General features: G+C 49.9%; 1 protein-coding gene across 2 annotated transcripts in view; it reads right to left on the bottom strand.

Moving 5' to 3' along the window:
• Positions 1-357: 357 nt before the first annotated feature.
• SEMA4D (semaphorin 4D) overlaps positions 358-18,629 on the bottom strand; it is a 90,323-nt gene continuing 72,051 nt past the window's right edge. For both annotated transcript variants that reach the window (XM_025040785.1, XM_006923403.3), the window contains exons 4-15: positions 18,371-18,433; positions 16,579-16,677; positions 13,977-14,070; positions 13,208-13,321; positions 12,496-12,647; positions 11,305-11,480; positions 11,073-11,229; positions 9,773-9,995; positions 8,840-8,955; positions 3,656-3,828; positions 3,517-3,560; positions 358-2,659 (exon numbers count right to left, since the gene is read on the bottom strand). In XM_025040785.1, coding sequence (XP_024896553.1) covers positions 1,752-2,659; positions 3,517-3,560; positions 3,656-3,828; positions 8,840-8,955; positions 9,773-9,995; positions 11,073-11,229; positions 11,305-11,480; positions 12,496-12,647; positions 13,208-13,321; positions 13,977-14,070; positions 16,579-16,677; positions 18,371-18,433 — 2,319 coding nt within the window. In that variant the 3' untranslated portion in view covers positions 358-1,751. The remainder of the gene's footprint in view (positions 2,660-3,516; positions 3,561-3,655; positions 3,829-8,839; positions 8,956-9,772; positions 9,996-11,072; positions 11,230-11,304; positions 11,481-12,495; positions 12,648-13,207; positions 13,322-13,976; positions 14,071-16,578; positions 16,678-18,370; positions 18,434-18,629) is intronic.

The following is an 18,629-nucleotide window of genomic DNA, read 5'->3' as shown; positions in this document are numbered from 1 at the left end:
TGACCCTCGGGAGGCTGTCAGGCCCTGAGCCTGAGGCCAGCCAGGGGCTTCGGGGAGAGGAAGATGAGTCGGGGCCCAGACAGGACAGGGAGGAGGACCCCGGAGGAGGGAAGGGCATAGGAGATGAGGCTGCGAGACAGAGGACAGAAAAGAGAAAGGGCACTGAGGCAGAAGTCATTAGGAACACACTGCATGCAGAAAAGAGAAACAAGCTCAGGAAAAGAAAAGGACCGGGGGCTGTCCCGGCCCCCTCCTTAGACCGTGCACGGAGAAGGCAGGGAATCTGGCTCCACCTGTCACATCAAGCGAGAGGGTGAGAGGAGGCCCCGTGGCCGCAGCAAAGCACATGCCCACAGCAAGGATATAAGCTTTACGTTTATTCGGTTATTTTCCAAATGTATACAAGTCAAAGTAGAAAAATAAAAACAAAATAAATCTTATAAAACACAAATGTTTACACCAAAACAATAGAGTCCTATCATGCTGGAAGATGAGACTGTCCACATAGGCACACAAAAATCCAGAGTTTATTGCTCTTTGCCACGGAAAAAAAGTCTCCTCTTGTGGGCGTTTAGACAGCAGAAGGTGGAGTGTGACGTCAACGATGTGCAACTGCACCACCCACTGCTCCTTAAAGACAGCACCAGGCCGCGCAGCTCTGCCACCAGGCACCCGTGGGCAGCTGTGGTCACAGGCCCACCCCGCCCTGCTGCCCAGCTCTCCTCCAGCTGTGGAAGGCTCAGGTCAGCCAAAGTGGAAAGTCTGGGTTGGTAAGAGGTGTGAGATGGAAACAAAAAATAAAAAGGATGTTCAGGTGACCAGAACCTTGGTGAACGTTCCATCTGTCTGGACAGGAGGTTGTGACCAGTGGCCGTGGGCAATGGATTGTGAAACACTCGTCCCCTCAGCTCTGGGTCAGCCCAGCTTCACCTAGGGCCCACCAAGGCCACCGCCCTGCTCTCAAAACCTTGTCCAGTGGTCCTGGGACAGCCCTCCATACTTTCTTCTCTTCAAAAGAGTTAAAACGAAAGGAAAAAAAGTACAGAAAGAAAATCTCTCTGAAAACAACACTTCCTTCAAGGAATAATTTTTTTTTTTTAAAAAGTAAGTGTGCTCAAGAGACAGCTTCGTCTGCATTTCTAAAAGCAGAAAGAACGCATTTAGCAAAAGTAAGTTTATCCCTGAGAATCTTAAGCAACGTAAGCCATATCTTATCTATCCTAATATACAACAAAATCTAGAAGAGGTACATCTCCTAAATATTAAAACATCTGCTTTAGTAAAAAATAAATGAGCTAACACTCCAACAAAATGAAAACAAAGTCCTAAAAAATAATTACATGGAAGAAAAGCTTCGTGCCAATCTGGACAACAGGCGATAAGTTACCAATCTGATAAACTAAAACGTCATTTCCAATCTGGAATTAAATTATCTTTCAGTGGCTGCTATGAGGAGGGGACACTCAAGGTACAACTCTTCCCAGGCCAGTGGCAGTCCAGCCATCTCCCCACCACAAGGGAGGGCTCAGGTGAGACACCACCTGCAGGTACATCTCACAGCTCTCCAACCGATAGAGGGAGCCCGGGTGTGATGTTCGCCGTGTTCCGAAAGGACAAAGAGAAACCAAATCACAAGCTCGACCGAAGAAAAAAGACACAGAAGACTAAGGTTTGTGGACAACGGGCTACCTACGCAGCACAGGACGAGATCACTGCACAGCGAACACAAAGACTTTTCTGCGACCGACGCCTCAGTCCCCATCCGCATCCGAGTCGGCGAACTTCAGCTCACACTTGACGTCGAACGGCTTATCCCTGACTGGCAGGTCGTCAATCCTCTGTGAGTCCTCCCTGTCAGTGGGCGCTCTGCTGGCCGTGGTATCCTGCTCTGTCTCGTAGCCGGTGTCCAGGGCCGGCCTCGGCTGCCCTCCATTCTGCTGGGAGACGCTGCCTTGTTCCACCAGTGTCTCCTTCACACTCTGCTCGCAGTCGGAGAAGTCCGATGTGGGCTGCTTCTTCCCCAGCAGCATGGCAGAGCGGAATTTCAGGCACTGTCCGGGCAGGTAGCCCTTATAGCAGTTGTAGGAAAAGAGGCAGAGGCAGAGGATGAAGAATAAGAGGAAGAGGAACATGAGGAGGCGGTTGTCACTGGACTTGAGATACAGCGTCTTCTCTGAGTGGACCTCAGGGACTGTGTTGATAACGATCTTTGGTTCGCAGGATGTGCTGGTGGGCACCAGGCTGGAAGGTGTGGTGGCCCAAACAGCTGGGGTCTGGGGGGAGGAGTCTTGGGTGGGCCCTGCTGATGCTTCAGGGGTAATCTTACCACCTTCTGTCCGAGGGGCCGATGAGGTGGAGGCCACTGGGGCCCGTGGGACAGTCTTGACCTCCAAAACGTGCCTGGCCACGACCTGCAAGACTGTTTTGTTCTTGACCCTCTCCTCTGATAGGCACTGGTACACCCCACTGTCTCCTTCTGACAGGTTGAAGATGAGCAGGTTCTTCCTGCCCACCAGGCTGTACTTGGGGCTCTCGGCTTTGAGCACACCATTCTGGAACTTCCACACCACCCGTGCCAGGTTGGACTTTTGGGAGCATTTGAGTTCTGCTGTGCTGCCATGCTTGAAAAAATGCTGCCGGAAACTTTCCTTAATTTTATCTGGAACATCAAAATAAATGTGCACAGCATCAACAACCCTGCTTGCTACTTAACTTCTTTTAAAAATAGGTCAATAAGCACAAGAAGACACAAGAATTTCACCCACTGGAGCAACATGGAATCTTCCAGAACAACTAAAGAAATAAAAGACATGCGAGACCAAAAAGCAAAGATGAGCCCTGGATGGCAGCCTACAGGGACAAAGAAATCAGAAGCACCTCTCAGCAGCAGAAATCCCGGTTTGCACCCTGATTTCCCAGGAGAAAACATGTCAGTCAGGAGGCTGAGCAGTGGCCAGTTGTGTGTTCTGGTGGCCACATTCTGAGTCAAACATGACACGCTTCTGTTCAAGGCTACCACACATGTCAGCCTTGTGGTGTCTTCCTCCTAAACTTGTCTTAACTGATGACAGCTGTCAGGTCAGGGACGCGAGGGCAGGAGCCCACGGGCACGTCTACCTTCAGCTGGAACAGGCGGTGGGATCACCCAAGGGGAATGCCACCCACGTTTCAACTGCTTGAGGACTCATCTTTCCTCTTGTTCACAAGAGGTGCAGGTTTGTTTAAAGAGCCCGAGCTAAGAAAAGAGAGATGCATCTCAAGAGTGAACATTACATTCTGGGATAGAGAGTGCTTTCGAGTAAACAAAAGATGAAGGCACACTGTGTGTGCCTTCAAATATCCTTTCTGCAATAAAAGGGACAGAGAAAGGTCACAGGGTCTGTCAAAAGATACTTGACGTCTGTTCTGAATAGAGAAAGAAAAAAATGTGGAAAATGCCACACCAAAGCATCGTGAAATGGTTAAGAGACTGGTTGTTACTGAATGTAGGCAATGTAGAGAGAACGAGCAACTTACCCGGGCAAGCGGATGCATCCCCGCTCATCTCCTGAATCAGACCCCTGCAAAACAAGGGGCACAGAGTATGCACATGCACGTGCTTCTCGTGGTGGGGCAGGCAGGGCACCTGAGTGCTGCTTTCCCCCCCGCCTGGTACCTGCTGGGGCTGTCGGTTTGGTACAGGGCCACACAGGCCACTGTGGCCAGGCTCCAGGCGCAGTAGGGGTCCCGGGCCAATACACAGTCCTCACAGGTGCTATGCTTTCCACAGAAGGCCACAGGGGCCTGGACCACACCCGAGTTGGAACCAGCATAGACAAACTTTCTTCCCTGTGGGTGTAAACACATGAGAATGGGCCCAGGGCAGCCGGCACCATGAGGGGTACCAAGTGCAGCCTCCTCAGCCTAAGGGGAGTGGTGATGAAGTGCTTCTTGGAGGAGAAGCTCCCCCTCACTCAGAACTGGAGCGAGGCCAGGTCAGATCCCGGACAAATCTGAGTGCAGCTTTGTGACAATACAGGCAGCACATGGTTTTTGAGCAAAATCTGCACACTAACTCAGAGGGCACTGGGCCTTGACCTGGATCCCTCCGTGTCCAAGTGCCCACCATCACCTTGCCCACCAGGAAAGCACATCTCTGAGCCTGTTCAGCCCCACACTGAGAGGGAGATCCACTAGCTGGACACGCCTGGCCTCACTACAGGGCATGGTCTCAGAACCCGACATGGGCACCGGAACACAGAGAGCAGTGTCTTTAGTGTCTGAATGCAGCACAGCCCACAGCGAGGAGGTGTGAACAAATGTCACTGAAGAATAAACACGATGCTAGAAAATGAAATAAAAGATGTGATGAGGCATCCGCTTATCACATGTCTGCATTTACAAGGGGGGAATATGTAGACAGGGAACTGGACCACCATGCTCAGGAGAGCAGAACAGGCTCCTTAGTGATCTGTAACGCTCGGTTTGGGATGTCCCCACCCACTGGCCATCCCGCCCAGTGCCGAGCACTGGCAGAGAGCCTAGCATACAGGCCATCAGGGCTGGCTGATGTCTTCACTGAGCTTGACTGGAACGAGGGCCCCCATACAATTCCATCCAAGCAGACACGGGGCTTGCACTTCGGGCGCTAGCATTCACCCTCTCCTTTTCCTGGGAGCCTCCGAGTCATCTTGACGTCCTAGAAAGGCCTCTGGTTAACATCAGAAGAGTCCCAAGTTTATACAGAGTTTAGTATCTAGACTAGGACAAGACCTGATGGCCTTTATCCTCAGAGGGCAGTTTCTGAATTAACTTCAGAGTTTGGCTGGAACTCAAGGTCTCTGGTGTTGCCCCAGACCTTCTGGCCTATGATGAACTGAAGGTCACAGAAGCACTGTGTGCAAGCACAGCCAAGAGAAAGGGAAGTCCCCTCTGCAATGGAGTCAAACTGTGAGAGAAGTGGCAGAGAGAAGCAGGCCCAGTGCCCACCCGTCCAGAGCGGTAGAGATCTGGGCAGAAGAGGCCACATGCCTGCTATATTTGTAAGACGTGAAGGCACCATAGATCACAGTCAGGGGATCACACGGCTTGAAGAGGTGAGGAAAATTTCCAGGGGTGAAAGGCCAACTGGGCAACTTCAAAGGGCCACTGGGGCCCACAGAAGAAAACTGGCAAAGGCACAGACACTCATGCAGCATAGGACAGGTGGCTCAGGCTGCCTGAGGGGCCCCTCGACACCCCACCTCACTTAGGTGGCTGGGTGTGGGGAGGGCAAGCCTGCCCCAGGATGGCTCCATCCTCTCCACCCCACAGGCCACTCAGCCCCCAGCTCTCGCTTCCCCAACAGAGGTGGCTTGAGCGCCCATGAAACAACTGACAGCACCTCATAGATTCCAGTTAACAAACATGGAAAGAGAAGGAGGATAGCAAAGTGCCTTGGGAATGAGTGACAGCGATCACTGCAGGCAAGGCCCGGTGGTGGGTGCTAAGGTCAGCCGGAACCAGGGCATTTGTGTAGCTTCCAGGTCTCCCATGGGTGTTAGCCACAATGGGGTCTGAACATGTGCCCACATGCCTCCATCCAGGAGCTGGGGCTAACACCCCTCCCTCCATGTGGGATAGATCCACTGCCCCCAGGGCGTGGGCACAGCACTGAAAAAGCAACAGAGTAACCCTGAGAGGTCACATGGATTCCAAGACAGTGCCTTCACAGTCACCTTCCTCAAACCCTCGACCCAGTCTACTCACGAGAAAATGAGACATGCCCAAACCAAGGGCGTCCCACCAAATACTGACCAGTTCTTTCCAAAAGCCTCAAGGCCATCGAGATGAGGACAGAGAGGGGAGCTGTCCCAAACCAGAGAGGAAGAGGGAGACAGGTACCTGAAGCCATGTGGGAGCCCGGGGCCCAAAAGGACCTCGTGGGAACGTGGGGCATCCACATCTGGTGCTTAGTGAGAGTGATGTGCCAGTGGAACCCCTCAGGACAGGCGTGAGTTGTGCGAAAGGCCCATGGGGACTCCCTGAACTATCATCCCAACTCTTCCTTGAATCTAAAATTATTTCAAAATAAAAAAAATTTTAAAGGCGAATGAAAAATATCCTGATCAGGAACTGCCCAGCATCTCTGAGGTTTGTTGAGAGCACATGGGTCCTGGCCCTCTCTCCCCAGCTCCTCACAGGTCCCTACATCCCTCTGGGGACTTTGGCCTTGGCCATGGCACTGGGCTCATGCTGTCACATCTTGGTCTCTGCGCACACAGACCATGTCTAATCCTGAGGTGTGTGATCGGAGGATGTAGGCAGAGTTGAGTGAGCTCTTTAAGCCATTTTCTCTCCTTTCCTATGCAGGCTATGTTACACCACCAAAGAGTGTTCCCATGAAAAATCAGGCACAGCCTGCTCTGTGGGCTCAAAGATGACCACACAAAGCATACCTGCCATGTATTCCCAAAACAATTCAAATCAGAAACTCAGATATTTATACACCCATTATTCACAACGGCTTAGGGGTGGAAGCAAACCAAGTGTCCATCAACAGATGAATAAACAAAATGTGGTCCATCCATGCAATGGAATATTACTCAGTCTTCAAAAGGAAATTTAACACATGCTACAATATGAATGAACCTGATGACATTATGCTAAGCAAAATAAGTCAGTCACAAAAGGACAAATATTGTGTGATTCTACTTATCCAAGGTCTCTAGAATAACTAAGCTTACAGAGATGGAAAGCAGAGGTAGGTGCCAGGGGCTAGGAAATGGGAGGACTAGGAAGTTAGTGTTTAAAGGAGACGGAGTTTCAATCTGCACGATGAAAAAGTCCTGGAGGTGGATGAGGTGACGGCTGCACGACAATGTGAGTGTACTTACTGCTGCTGAAGTGTTCACTTAAAAACAATTAAAATGGTAAATTTTATGTAGCGTGTATTTGCCGTAATAAAAAACAAACCAAATGTGCTTGTCGTCAGGGGAGAGGAGCAGGCCGAGGACAGCACCCCTAGGAAACGGGAGGGGCTATGTGCTGTCTCATCTGTGCTCCCACAGCTTTGCGGCAGCTCTTCACCAGCTTTCTACAAATGGGCCAGGCATGATCAGCCCAAAAGACTGCTGGTGAGGGGCATGGGAGGCTCTTTTTGCCCCTCCATACTTGCTTCCTGCTACCCTAGCAGTGCTATTGGCATTCCCAACCCACTCCGAGCCCACCAGCCTGAGGAGCAAGTATGCGAGGCTTTGGGGTGCAAAGTGCATTTCCACCTGTTCCAAGCAACGGAACCACACCCCAGTGCATAAGCCATAACCACCCACACCCAACCCTACCCTCGTCCCTTCTCTTCTCCTCCCGCCTGTGGGACTGGCACCCAAATGCTCTAGAAGTCTCGAGTTTAAGATGGTAGGGGCTTGGTCAGCCTGGGTCCTTGAAGGACATCATGGAGCAGAGCAGAGCTGTGTTCTCATCGCATGTCTGCACTGGGGCCCAACCTTTGTTCTGTGAGTATTCACCAATTTGGAGGCCTCCAGGTGCTGGTCCCAACACCTGAGCAATGTGGTGGTGTCCAGAAGGGCTTCTATGTCTCCCTCTTTCAACAACAGTGTCAGATGGTCCACTACCCACAGCCAACGGTGACACGGGCCTGCATGGCCTGGGCTCCACAAACTGGGTGGAGACCCCCTCCAGGAACTGGGCTGAGTGAAAGTGGCACAATCTCCTCCCAGGGTGAAGCTCCACCCACACCTGGAGAGGGAGGGCTGCTTGAGAGTACAGAAGGTCAAACTGAAATGCTCAGCAACAGGGCAGAGGAGGCCGACTGCCAGGTCTGAGGCCCAGGATCAAGACTCCTGAATCACAGTGCAGGTGGGAGAGGCCGAGTGATGGGCGGGCCTGAGGCCAAGGGGAAAAGGAAACATGGGCCACTTGCAGTGACAGTGCTAACCCTGATACTGCGAAGGTCTCAGAGCCCATCAGCTCAGGGGTCACCGTGTGGGGACACCCACAAGGAGGAGTGAGGTCCTCAGTCATAGTCGTCACAGGATGGGCCAGGCCAGGCCCCTCATATGTATGGTCTGTTGTCCCCACTGTACAGATCAGGGCACTGAGGTAGAACTGGCCTGCTCAGGCTCACAGTCAGGTGCCAAGGAGCCAGGTTTGGACCAGGCGATCTGGTATCTGACCTATACGCTGCTCTAGATGGCTCCACCGCAGCTATAAACTGGTTTTGCATTTTTAATTGGTTGAAGAAAAATCAAAGGAATAATATTTGTGACATGAAATTAAAAGTTCATGAACTGCTGCAAGCTCAGTGTCCATCACTAAGGATTTGCAGAAACACAGCCAGGCCTGCTTGCTCACAGAGGCTCCACACCACTTACGTTACAAGGCAGAGACTGAGATTGTGTGTCTCTGAGAGTGTCTCCCACTCACTCTTGGTCCTTTAAAGAAAATGTCTGCTGACCCTGATGTAGGAGTTAGCACCTCGTCTGAGGGGAGGGAGTGGTATTCAGAGTAAGGTTTTCTATGCTGATGAGTAAACTGCACCAACAGCATAGGACTGATGGGGTCTCACCCTCACCAAGTTCAGGGCACAGAAGTGCTTTTGTCACAGTCCAGCATGCACTACCTCATGGCATCCTGTCAGCCCCAATAACTCCCTGTGAGATTCTCCCAACTTTCAGGAGAGTTACATCTCCCCAGTGTGTCTTCCCTCCATCCCAAACCCCAAGCACATTGAAAAACTTCCTGTAAAAGCCCAAAGGTGGGTTAGTCTGGGACAAAGGGGCCTGCCCAGCCCCAACCCAGTGATCACCAAGACTCGAGGCCATAAGAAGGCCACCCCTGCCCAGCCACGTGGTCACTTTACCTTCTTGGAAGACAGCAGCAGGGTCTGAACTGGCTCCAAGTCCCGGAAGAGCTGCGTCTCCTCGATGATGTGGACATCATTCTCAAGGCTGATGGCTTTGTGCAGGGCACCCCGGTCTGCAAGGTCAGAGCAAAGGTCACTGACCCACCCCAAAAGGAGAAGACAGTGGTGCACTGTCAGCCACTGCAGCAAACAATTACCCTCCTTCTTCTCTACTTTTCCTTAGCAAGAAACTTAGAAACAGATAGCATTTTTGTATTACAAATGGAAAAAGAAAAGCCACTGGCAAAATCAATGAAAATTTAAGTGGCATGGGTTATTACCAGTGTTTTATGAAGAATAAACTATTTCATTGTTGACACCAACACCCATATCAGTGCAGCCAAGGTTGTGCCATCAGATCAAACTATTAGTGGTTCTGGGCTCCATTGGCCCCCTGAAGGTGCCATTCTTCGAGGGCTCTCTGGCAGGTGAGGGCAGGGCCCTTTATTTTGCTCAGTGGCACAGCTGGAAAGAACCCAGGGCTGACATTGGTGCAGCTACTGCTGCACCTGGCCACTGACTCCCATTCCAGAAATACTTGTTTCCTAGTCCTTGGGCTTCCAGGGAAGCAGTGCCCCCATGGCAGGTCAGGACAGGTCTCGAACAGGGCTGCTCATGCAAGGAGGAGGGACATGCTGTCTGACACTCCTATCCAGGATCCCTTTGCACCAAGCCAGACCTACCAGACCTGAATTTCCAGATCTGGGCCAGGACTTGTATTTCTAACCAGTGCCCCAGGTGGTCTGATGGTCACGCAGATCTGAAGCCATCCAGGTGTGGAGACTTCTCAGAAATACAAATTACTCCAGGCACCTGAGGGAGACGCTGGCTGGCTGGCTGGCTGACTCAGCCAAAATCAGCTGGATTTCCTAAGGCTGTTACCAGACCCACCTGTGCCGACAAACATGACTTCATAGACAGTCCCATCCAGGGCCTGGGTTCTGTCCACCACAATCTGTGTGTAGCTCACATCGCTTTTGATCAGTCTGGGCCTGTTGTCTATTGGGGTCACAGAGTCGTCCATCAGAGGGTGGTCTTTGACGAACTGCAGTGTCTTGTCTGGCAGATTGAGGGAGCTGGAGACGTTGGCCGCCCGTGCCTCACGGTTGATGCACTGAGGGAAAAAGACCATTACTGTTGACCACCCACCCATGGGCAGCCCAGCATGCACTCTGCACGAAGCCAGGGCTTCCAGGAGGTGCAAAACTTAGGACTCACAGTGGATTTCTTGAGAAGAGAAAAACCATGATGGCCTTTCTGAAGACAGTTACAAAACATGCAGGAAATGCAAATATGTTTTTATCCACAAGACATAATTGTGTTTCATAATATATAGTCACTGAAGTAATTTTCACCTATTTTATAAACAAAAAAGTTTCAAGCTTTTGAAATAAAAAATAAACACATCATTCAATAGTTCTCCCATGGGAAGATTGCCAAAATCAATAAAAATAGTCCAATTCTAAATAGTATGAAGGCCAAGAGCATGAAGGATTCTTTTTATTTGTCCTAGCTCCTGATGCACATAACCCAAAATTTGTGATGCCAAATTGAACATGTTTTACTTAATGTTATGCACAGAAGGAAAGATGACTGGTGTCAGCGGAGGTGCGTCCTAGGGAGAGAAGACAGTCCTGGGGGGTAAGCTCCAGGCAGCAGGCCACGTCCCCTGGTCAAAGCTCTACCTCTTGGTCACACACAGCCTGACACACCGTCACAGAACAGACACAGCCGAATCAGCCTAGAAACCAAATCCCTGGAAATTGATCTCTACATAAAATTCATTATTTTTAGGAGACAAATGTAATTCATATTAATGAATGGAGAGTACATCTCATCTCATTGCCAAGAAATTATGTGTTTCTCTATAGGAACAGAAAATGAAACAGATGCAATTATGTTATGCAATGTTAATGCCACAAAACAACTCACGCCGGGCAGAACAGACTCCTATTTGGGCAGTATGCAGCAACAGTGGTTACACAACAGGCCAAAGAGAGAAACACAGGAAAAGGAGAGTGCGTGCCTGTCACCCTAATCCTGGGGGGATGCTTCTTCTCCGTGGAGACAGACCCAAACCCTGGCATGGCACAGGGGTATGTGCGGCATGGTGCGGGGGGTGCGGCATGGCGGGCCCCATACTAGGTTCCACGCTCTAAGTCTTCCCACAGCCCAGGCCCCTCTCACTTACCGCCCCGGGCCTTGGCGTGGGCACAGGCCCATTGTAGCGCACCCACTTGGTGTGCGACTGCTCCACTGTGGCGCTCTGCATGTACTTCCCTCGGGAGAAGACTGCCTCAGCTGTGGACAGGTTGTAGGCGCACACGGCTGACAGCCCAATATTGTTCCTGGTTAAAAGGGGGCCATGTGACTACCTGGAGGGTGAGAATGTGGAGGAAACCCCCACCCACCCTGGCACTTACAGTTGCGGGGTGAAGACCCCATAGAACACAGGCTCCTTCAGGCCTGGAGATCTGAGGACAAAGATGTCCCTCAGCACATTGAAGACGAGGTTGCTGTCTGGCCTGGAGCAGATCAGCCTGGCCTTCAGGAAGGAAGTCCACTTCTTCTGTAAGGTCCTCAGGCCACCCTGGTCCCCCTGAAATGCAAATATGTATGTAGAAGGATAAGGGGAGACTCCCTGTAAGGTGATAAATGAGGCACTTGGGCCCAGAATAGCTTTCCTTGAATGAAATGAAGCTGCAACCAAAAAAGAAAGCCGGCTGCAGAGAATTACATGACCACAGCACTCCTCCTATGCAGCTTGGATCACAGATTTAAACCAAACCAAACCAACAAAACCCTGTTGGTGAAAAGCTACCCAATGGCAGCTAGAACAACTGCTCGAATCTGCCCACCCTCAGTGTCACAGCAGCCATCCTGCACACTTTCACCGCTTTGGCCCTTTGGCCTATACCTCACCAGACTCATCACCTTTCTGTGAGTGACCCATGGAGCCAGGGGCCAGCAGATGCATAGGCTCCCCAGTCTGTCTCAGGCCCACGTGTGTAGGTCTGGTCTTCTCCAAAAGATGCTCCTCGTGGGAGAGCAAATCTTCATTCTTCCCTCCCTCCCCAGGTTTTTTGCTAAAGTGCCTTGGACCTGGCCGGTTCTCCATAAATGTTTTTAAGTGACCATCATAAAACACACCTGCCGTGATCTGGTCTGGAGAGAAATACTGAAACTCAGAAATATGGATGCAGAGGAATATAAAATCAAAGCATCCCTATTTATTTTGGACAGAAAGAAAACACACCCTCTCCATCTTTACACTGAAATGGTGAAATCCCAATTGCAACAGAACTTGGTTAATGGGAAACAAAACTAACTTTCTGTAACCTGGGGGAGGTCTGAGGAAGGTGCTCAAAAGCAGATCCCCAAGGACAGAAAGCTAATCACACGTCACTCAGGGAGCCCGAGCTGCCTCAGTTTCCAGGGAGCCCTCCAGATGCCAGAAGAGGAAGGACCATCCACACTGACCTGAGACCCGGGGGAACGGCATGGTAGGTAAATCGACTTTTTAGAGGAAGTTTGGTGCCTGGGCGAGATGACTAATCCTCCAGACATGCTGTCTCCAAAGGCAGAACCAAAGACAAATGAGGGGATGGCCTTACCTTGCACACTCTTGCTATACGGGGGATCATCAGCTTGAAGACAAACTCATACTCCACAGACACCTCCGTGAAGAAGAAGTAGACCCTATCGTCCCCACCCTCGGCGCTGTTTGGGCTTTCTCGAATCACGTCGGCATGGACAAAGATGGGCTCTGCAGAGATGAGGTATGCGGTTAAACAGCACATGCCTCAAACTCCCAACCACCACATCCAAGGCCCAAGCTTCGGCTGCCCAGCCACCCTGCACAGATGAGCCTGCTGTTCCTCGTCTCTCAGATCACCAGCCTCCGAAAGTCCAGGAGGCTTCAAAGCCCAGGCCCTACTGGACAGTGCCCATGAGAAAAGCCTCACATGAGTAGCCTCAAGCTATCTGCACTGTGAATGCATGTGGACACGTGTTGTCCTGAGGTAACATGAGAACATCGCACACTGATCTGACCACCCTGAGCTCCTGCTGACTATCAGATCTTATTTTATGAAAGCCTCCTAGATCCATTTCCACATGGGGTGAAGGTGGCCTTAAAACAGTAGAAGCCCAGGGATGCTGGCTGTGGAACCCCATGTAGTTCCAGAAGTGCTCCCCTCCCCCAATGGCTGACCAGCTCTGGGGCACCCATATGAGGTTGTACCAGCAAAAGGAAAAATACAGCAGGGTGGTGGGCTCTCCAGACGAGGGAGAAACACACTCTCAATGACGCCGCCCACTTCTTACCGTTAAGCCAAGGTATCGCATACTCCGTTCTCAGAGGACTGTGGGAAGAATTTCGGGAGATGATGGGCTCACTTCCCAAAAAGTTATATGACGTCCCGGAATAAAGCTCTCCATCTTCAGGCCCAGGAGGAAAGAGGAGAGCGGGGTCAGCCAGCACCAGCACTGCTGGGGTAGATGCCCGACACCTCACTTTCCTTTACAACCCAACACAAGACCCTCCTGGGACACGGAGGCACTTTTACCTGCTTTTACGACATGTTTTTCTGTTTCATTTCTTTGACAAGGATAATCTATGCTCCTTGTTAAACTGTATTTTATGAGAGTCAGGGTTAATAACTAATAGGAGCAAGTAATTCCTGCATCAGGAAAATAACAAATAAGACAGCAGGTGCACACAGGCTTAGGACCTGTTTGCCTCAGTGCAGAAGTCCACTCCAAGGCTCAGTCACAAACTTCCCCTCAAATGGGAGTGTCAACTCCATGCAACCAAGTAACCCCAGCGATCTGCACAAATAGTGGATATGAAATAACCTCTCCCCACAGATCTGACCTGTGGACCAACTGTGGTGGGGCTGGTTATCCTTTTGAACCATGAATTCAAAAGCTCATATCAGAGGGTCTGAGAGGCACACATAGCTTTGTGAGGATGGTGAACAAGGAAGGGAAGTGGAGGAAGACTGCTGGGAAGGAGGAGGCACTGAGCATCCTGTGTGTGCTCGACATGACAGTATAGCCCTGACAGTGATGAGCATCCCAGAGCAAGACTCACCGACCATGACAGACGTGTAGCTTTGTGCTGGGTCAAAGGGACATCTTCCTTTGCCATCTTCATTTTTCCCCAGAAACTGAAAGGATGTTAGGCTCTATAATTGAATGAAAAGAAAGAGTATCATAAAACGTCTGAATTTCTGTAGTAATAACACACCTTTGCTTATCATTTAATTTTATATTCCAAACTCTGGAGGAACCAAGGGAATAATGTATGTGTGGCCAGCCACGGGAATCCCAGGTCTGGACAATGACACCCTGGCTCTGATACCCTTGAGAGCTACTCAAGATCTTGCAGCCTCAGTGTACTCATCTATGAAATGAGGATGGCAATGCTGGTGGCTCTAGGCTTGTAAACCATCCAAGACAAACCGAATATGGGATGCACTCAGTAAGTGATCAGAAGGCCACTTGTGGGATTTTAGCATCAACGAAGATGGCAGTGGGGGGCCGGACAATCCAATAAATAGATAATAGGAAAAAAGCAGCAGAATCTCTACCCACCAAGACACACACCAGAATGATCAATGGTTTGAATACTAAAAATGGAAATTTGCTGCACTAACAGAAAGTACAGGCAACTTTCTCTTGTCTTGGGACAATCTCTCTTCACCCGAGACAGCCCAACATCATCTGATGAAAAACTGGACAGATCTAACACATAAAGAACTGGACAGCTTTTGTACAAAGAAAAAGTGGGGCAGAATTCAACACGTGATAAACTGGGAGAAATGCCTGCAAAATGACAGATGAGGCATTTCCAGCCCTGCACATATGACAAGCTTGTCCAAATAAGAGAGTACATCCCAGCAGGAAAACAGTTAAAAAAAAAAAAATAAACAAGAAGAAACTCATCTAGGCAGCAAAGACCAGAAGGGACGTGTAACCTGCTGGAAAGCCACCTGTCCCTTACACGTCCCTTCTGGTCTAAAGCCTACGGTAATGTAAACCTGTCAAGGCAAGGGGAGTGGGGACACAGTCACAGACACAGAAGCAAAAGTTCAGGAGTGCATGAAGAGCTCTAGTTACAATTTCGACACTAGTCAAAACAATATACAAGCTAGAACCTCTTAGGCTAGGAAGGATGAACTGGGGTGACAATGCACTCCACTGATGTGATTCACTGATCACATCTGGGGGCTCATTTGGGGGCTCTCAGGGAAATCTGAATGGAGACTGGGGATGAGATGAAATTGGGGAATTATTGGAAATCACCTTAGACATGATGACAAGCTTAAAGTTATGTAGGAAAACGTCATTCTTAGAAGATGCCTGTGAAGGGTCTTTAACTGGGGTGACAATGCACTCCACTGATGTGATTCACTGATCACATCTGGGGGCTCATTTGGGGGCTCTCAGGGAAATCTGAATGGAGACTGGGGATGAGATGAAATTGGGGAATTATTGGAAATCACCTTAGACATGATGACAAGCTTAAAGTTATGTAGGAAAACGTCATTCTTAGAAGATGCCTGTGAAGGCATTTAAGGGTCGTGGGCCACACTTCAGCACATCCACATATATGCACACACACGTTCCTAATAATTGTGCAACATGTTTCCCTTAAGGTAAAAGAAGCTAAGTCTGTCTTTGAGGGCTGAGGGTCTCAACACCTAGGGAGAGTCAACGACGTGATGCAGGTGAGGGAGAGATGGTCTTGCTTCTAAAACGGCTCGAGCACCCCCGTGTCCTGCTGTCACTTCTCAGAGGGGATGTATTTCAGGATGGGAAGATCAGTGGGAAATCTGCACCCCAACAGGAGACACAGGATGGTGATGCCCCAAGACCAGGCCAACGAATATGCTATCGTGGTCAGCTTGGGCTGCTGTGACAAAGCACAAAGACCGTGTGGCTTTAATCACACATGTGCATTCCTCACAGCTCTGGAGGCTGAAAGTACGAGTGAGATCAGGGACCCAGCATGGCCGGTTCCTGGTGAGGGCTCTCCTCCTGCCTGCAGACGGCTGCCTTCCTGCTATGTCTGAATGAGAGGGATCTCTGGTATCTCCTCTTCTTAGAAGGCCATCAATTCTATCCGGTCAGGACCCCACCCTTATCACTTCATTACCCTCAGTCACCTCCTCACAGGCCCCATCTCCAAATACTGAGGGGGATTATGGCTTCAATGTATGCATTTGGGAGGGAACACCAACATTCAGCCCATAACATATGTGAACCAATAATATGCAGTCCAGGACCAGAAGTCATGCCTTTCCACTTGATCAGACACTCATCATAGCTAGGCCTCCCTCACAAAACACAAAATATGACAAAAGAGAAGGTGGCAAGATTCTGGATCATAGCACATCGGTGCTCCTGTCAACAGTGCACTTCCCAGAAGGTCACCCAGGACCAGCTCTCCAGCATGCGCCGTGGGCCATGAGTCCTGTCCGTGCCCTGCCCTCAGTCATGGTGGTTTGCAGACAGGTCGCCAGGGCCTGCAGGAGGTAGCAAGTAGGCTGAAGTATTCTGGGGCCTGAGCCACCGCTCCTCACACAGCAGAAGTTCGAATAGCCTTCTGTGTGCACAACGGAGGCCATCAGATGCCTTAATGGAGCCCCACTCTGCTGTAATGCTGACCACAGGAGGGGCCCAGGCCTTACCAGGTGGTCACAGGTTGGCTGGAAGGCATTGGTCCCACATACATAAAGGGCAGTGGTGCCGAGTGGCTGCAGCACTCTGATATAGTTGAGGCATTCTGTCTACAAGAAAGAGAAATACATGGTCAACCATCACCAGCTTCCAGTCAATACCTTCCACCATCCACACTGGTCACATCGCTCACTTTAGAGCTCAGAACCAGCTCAGCACGTGCTGGCACTGGTTCCCTGATGATCAGTCCCAACTGTGTACTGACTGCTTCCTCTCACCTCAAGCCTTCGATGCTCTCCACCTTCCTGCACCAGCTCAGCCCTGCTGGCCGCAGTGAAAGCAACTTCACTGAGATCCTGTTCCGCCCCTGGATAAACCTCAGTCTGCAGCCAGCCTGAGTGCTTTTGTCTCCGCAGCACCCACAGGCCAGCTATCAGGTGCCAAATGAATTTCACTGCAGTCACTAATCTATACCCAGCAAAGATGTGCTGACCAAAAAAGCAATGGAGGCTGACCTCTATCCAGTCTTACCCACCCACCACAGAAAAAATGTTTTTACTCTTTCTGAACACACAAACCATTCCTTGCTGCCAGATCTGAGGAGGTGCATGCTATGAAGGATTTCCTCAGCCTTCCTTCCCTCTGGGGGACCCCACCCTGTTTGCTCCAATGCATGAAACTGGAAACAGCAATTCAGGAGTGGGTGTGTCTGGTCAACCCAGCCCAGGGGAGAGGTTGGACTAATGAGGGGCTCCGAGTCTGTCTCCACATCATAAAGGCCCAAAGGAAAACCAGAGGCCACTTAAGGACCCACTCTCTATTTTAGGCTGAAATGTACTTGGATTATATATGCTATCATCTGAAATTATCTCCATTCAGGAAAGTTTTATTTGGTATAATTGTTTTTAAACTTGTTGGAAGTAATTCATGCTCCCCCACAAGAGCTGGGAGGGACCCTATCCACCGCATAGCATCCACACAGGGTGGGCAAAGCCCTGGTCTTATTTAGCTCAACGACAACTCCCTGTGATATCTGTTATTACATAGAAATAGCTGCATTTTTCATTTCCTAAAGTAACTTCAAATTTAGTGACTTTCACTAAAGTATTTAGCATTTTGCTTTAAAAAGTTCAGCAAAAAGTTACTTGTCCTTTAAAAACTATTTTTAATTGTTTTAAAATTAGCCAACAATTGATGAAATTTACAACTCAGCTGTCCTGATCAACTATCAAGGCACACAGGGCTCTCAGACTATGAGATACTGACATCAGCTCAGCACCAGTTGGGGGAAGGGTGGGGGGTAACCCAGAGCTCTGGAGGGAGAGGGACACTCAGCCCAGCTCCTCATGCGGCCACCACACCGACACTCTGACACTCGGTCCAGCACTCCCTGGATGGCCACCACACTGACCTGCTCAGTATCTCCTGCAGAAGGGGCAGATTCTCAAGGGATGGTGTTACCAAAAATCCAGAAATCCTATAGTAACCCCTCCAGGCTGATGGAGTATGGGAGACATGAACCCTGCATTTTACGCTGTTAGACAATAGGCACCGGAAATCATTTTCCAGGGCCGTTTGAATAAATTCAATTAAACTTTAAAAAGTATTTCTCAAATGACTACTGTGTTTAGCACTTACTTTGAGAGATGCACTCTCACCATTTGGGAATAAAGGGGTAACCTGCAAGGTGAGTCCTGAGAGACCTGAACAAAATGCCCAGGCTGCATTCCAGAAGTCATGGCATTCAGGAGATTAAAACAACTAGGAAATACCTGTGTGTTTTTGGTAGCTTGCAGAAGTTACCTGTTTTGATTTCCCCTTTTCTGCGCATTTTGCTTTTTTATCTTCTGAGACCTTCCAATATGCCTGTTAGGAGGAATAAGAGTCCATTTCACTTTTGAAAGGAGATACTGGTTTAAGAATGTGCAGTTTACAAATCACACAATGGCACTGAGAACAGATATTTCCCCTGAGACAGTGAAATCTGAGATTGCAAAGAGAGGCTCAGCGAGCAAACACTGAGGCCAGTGAACATCGGGGCACCCTGAAGCTCCTAAGTAGG

This window comes from Pteropus alecto, unplaced genomic scaffold (genome assembly GCF_000325575.1).
Source record: "Pteropus alecto unplaced genomic scaffold, ASM32557v1 scaffold219, whole genome shotgun sequence".
In the NCBI taxonomy this organism is placed as follows: Eukaryota; Metazoa; Chordata; class Mammalia; order Chiroptera; family Pteropodidae; genus Pteropus; species Pteropus alecto.
This window is presented reverse-complemented; position numbering and strand designations above follow the sequence as displayed.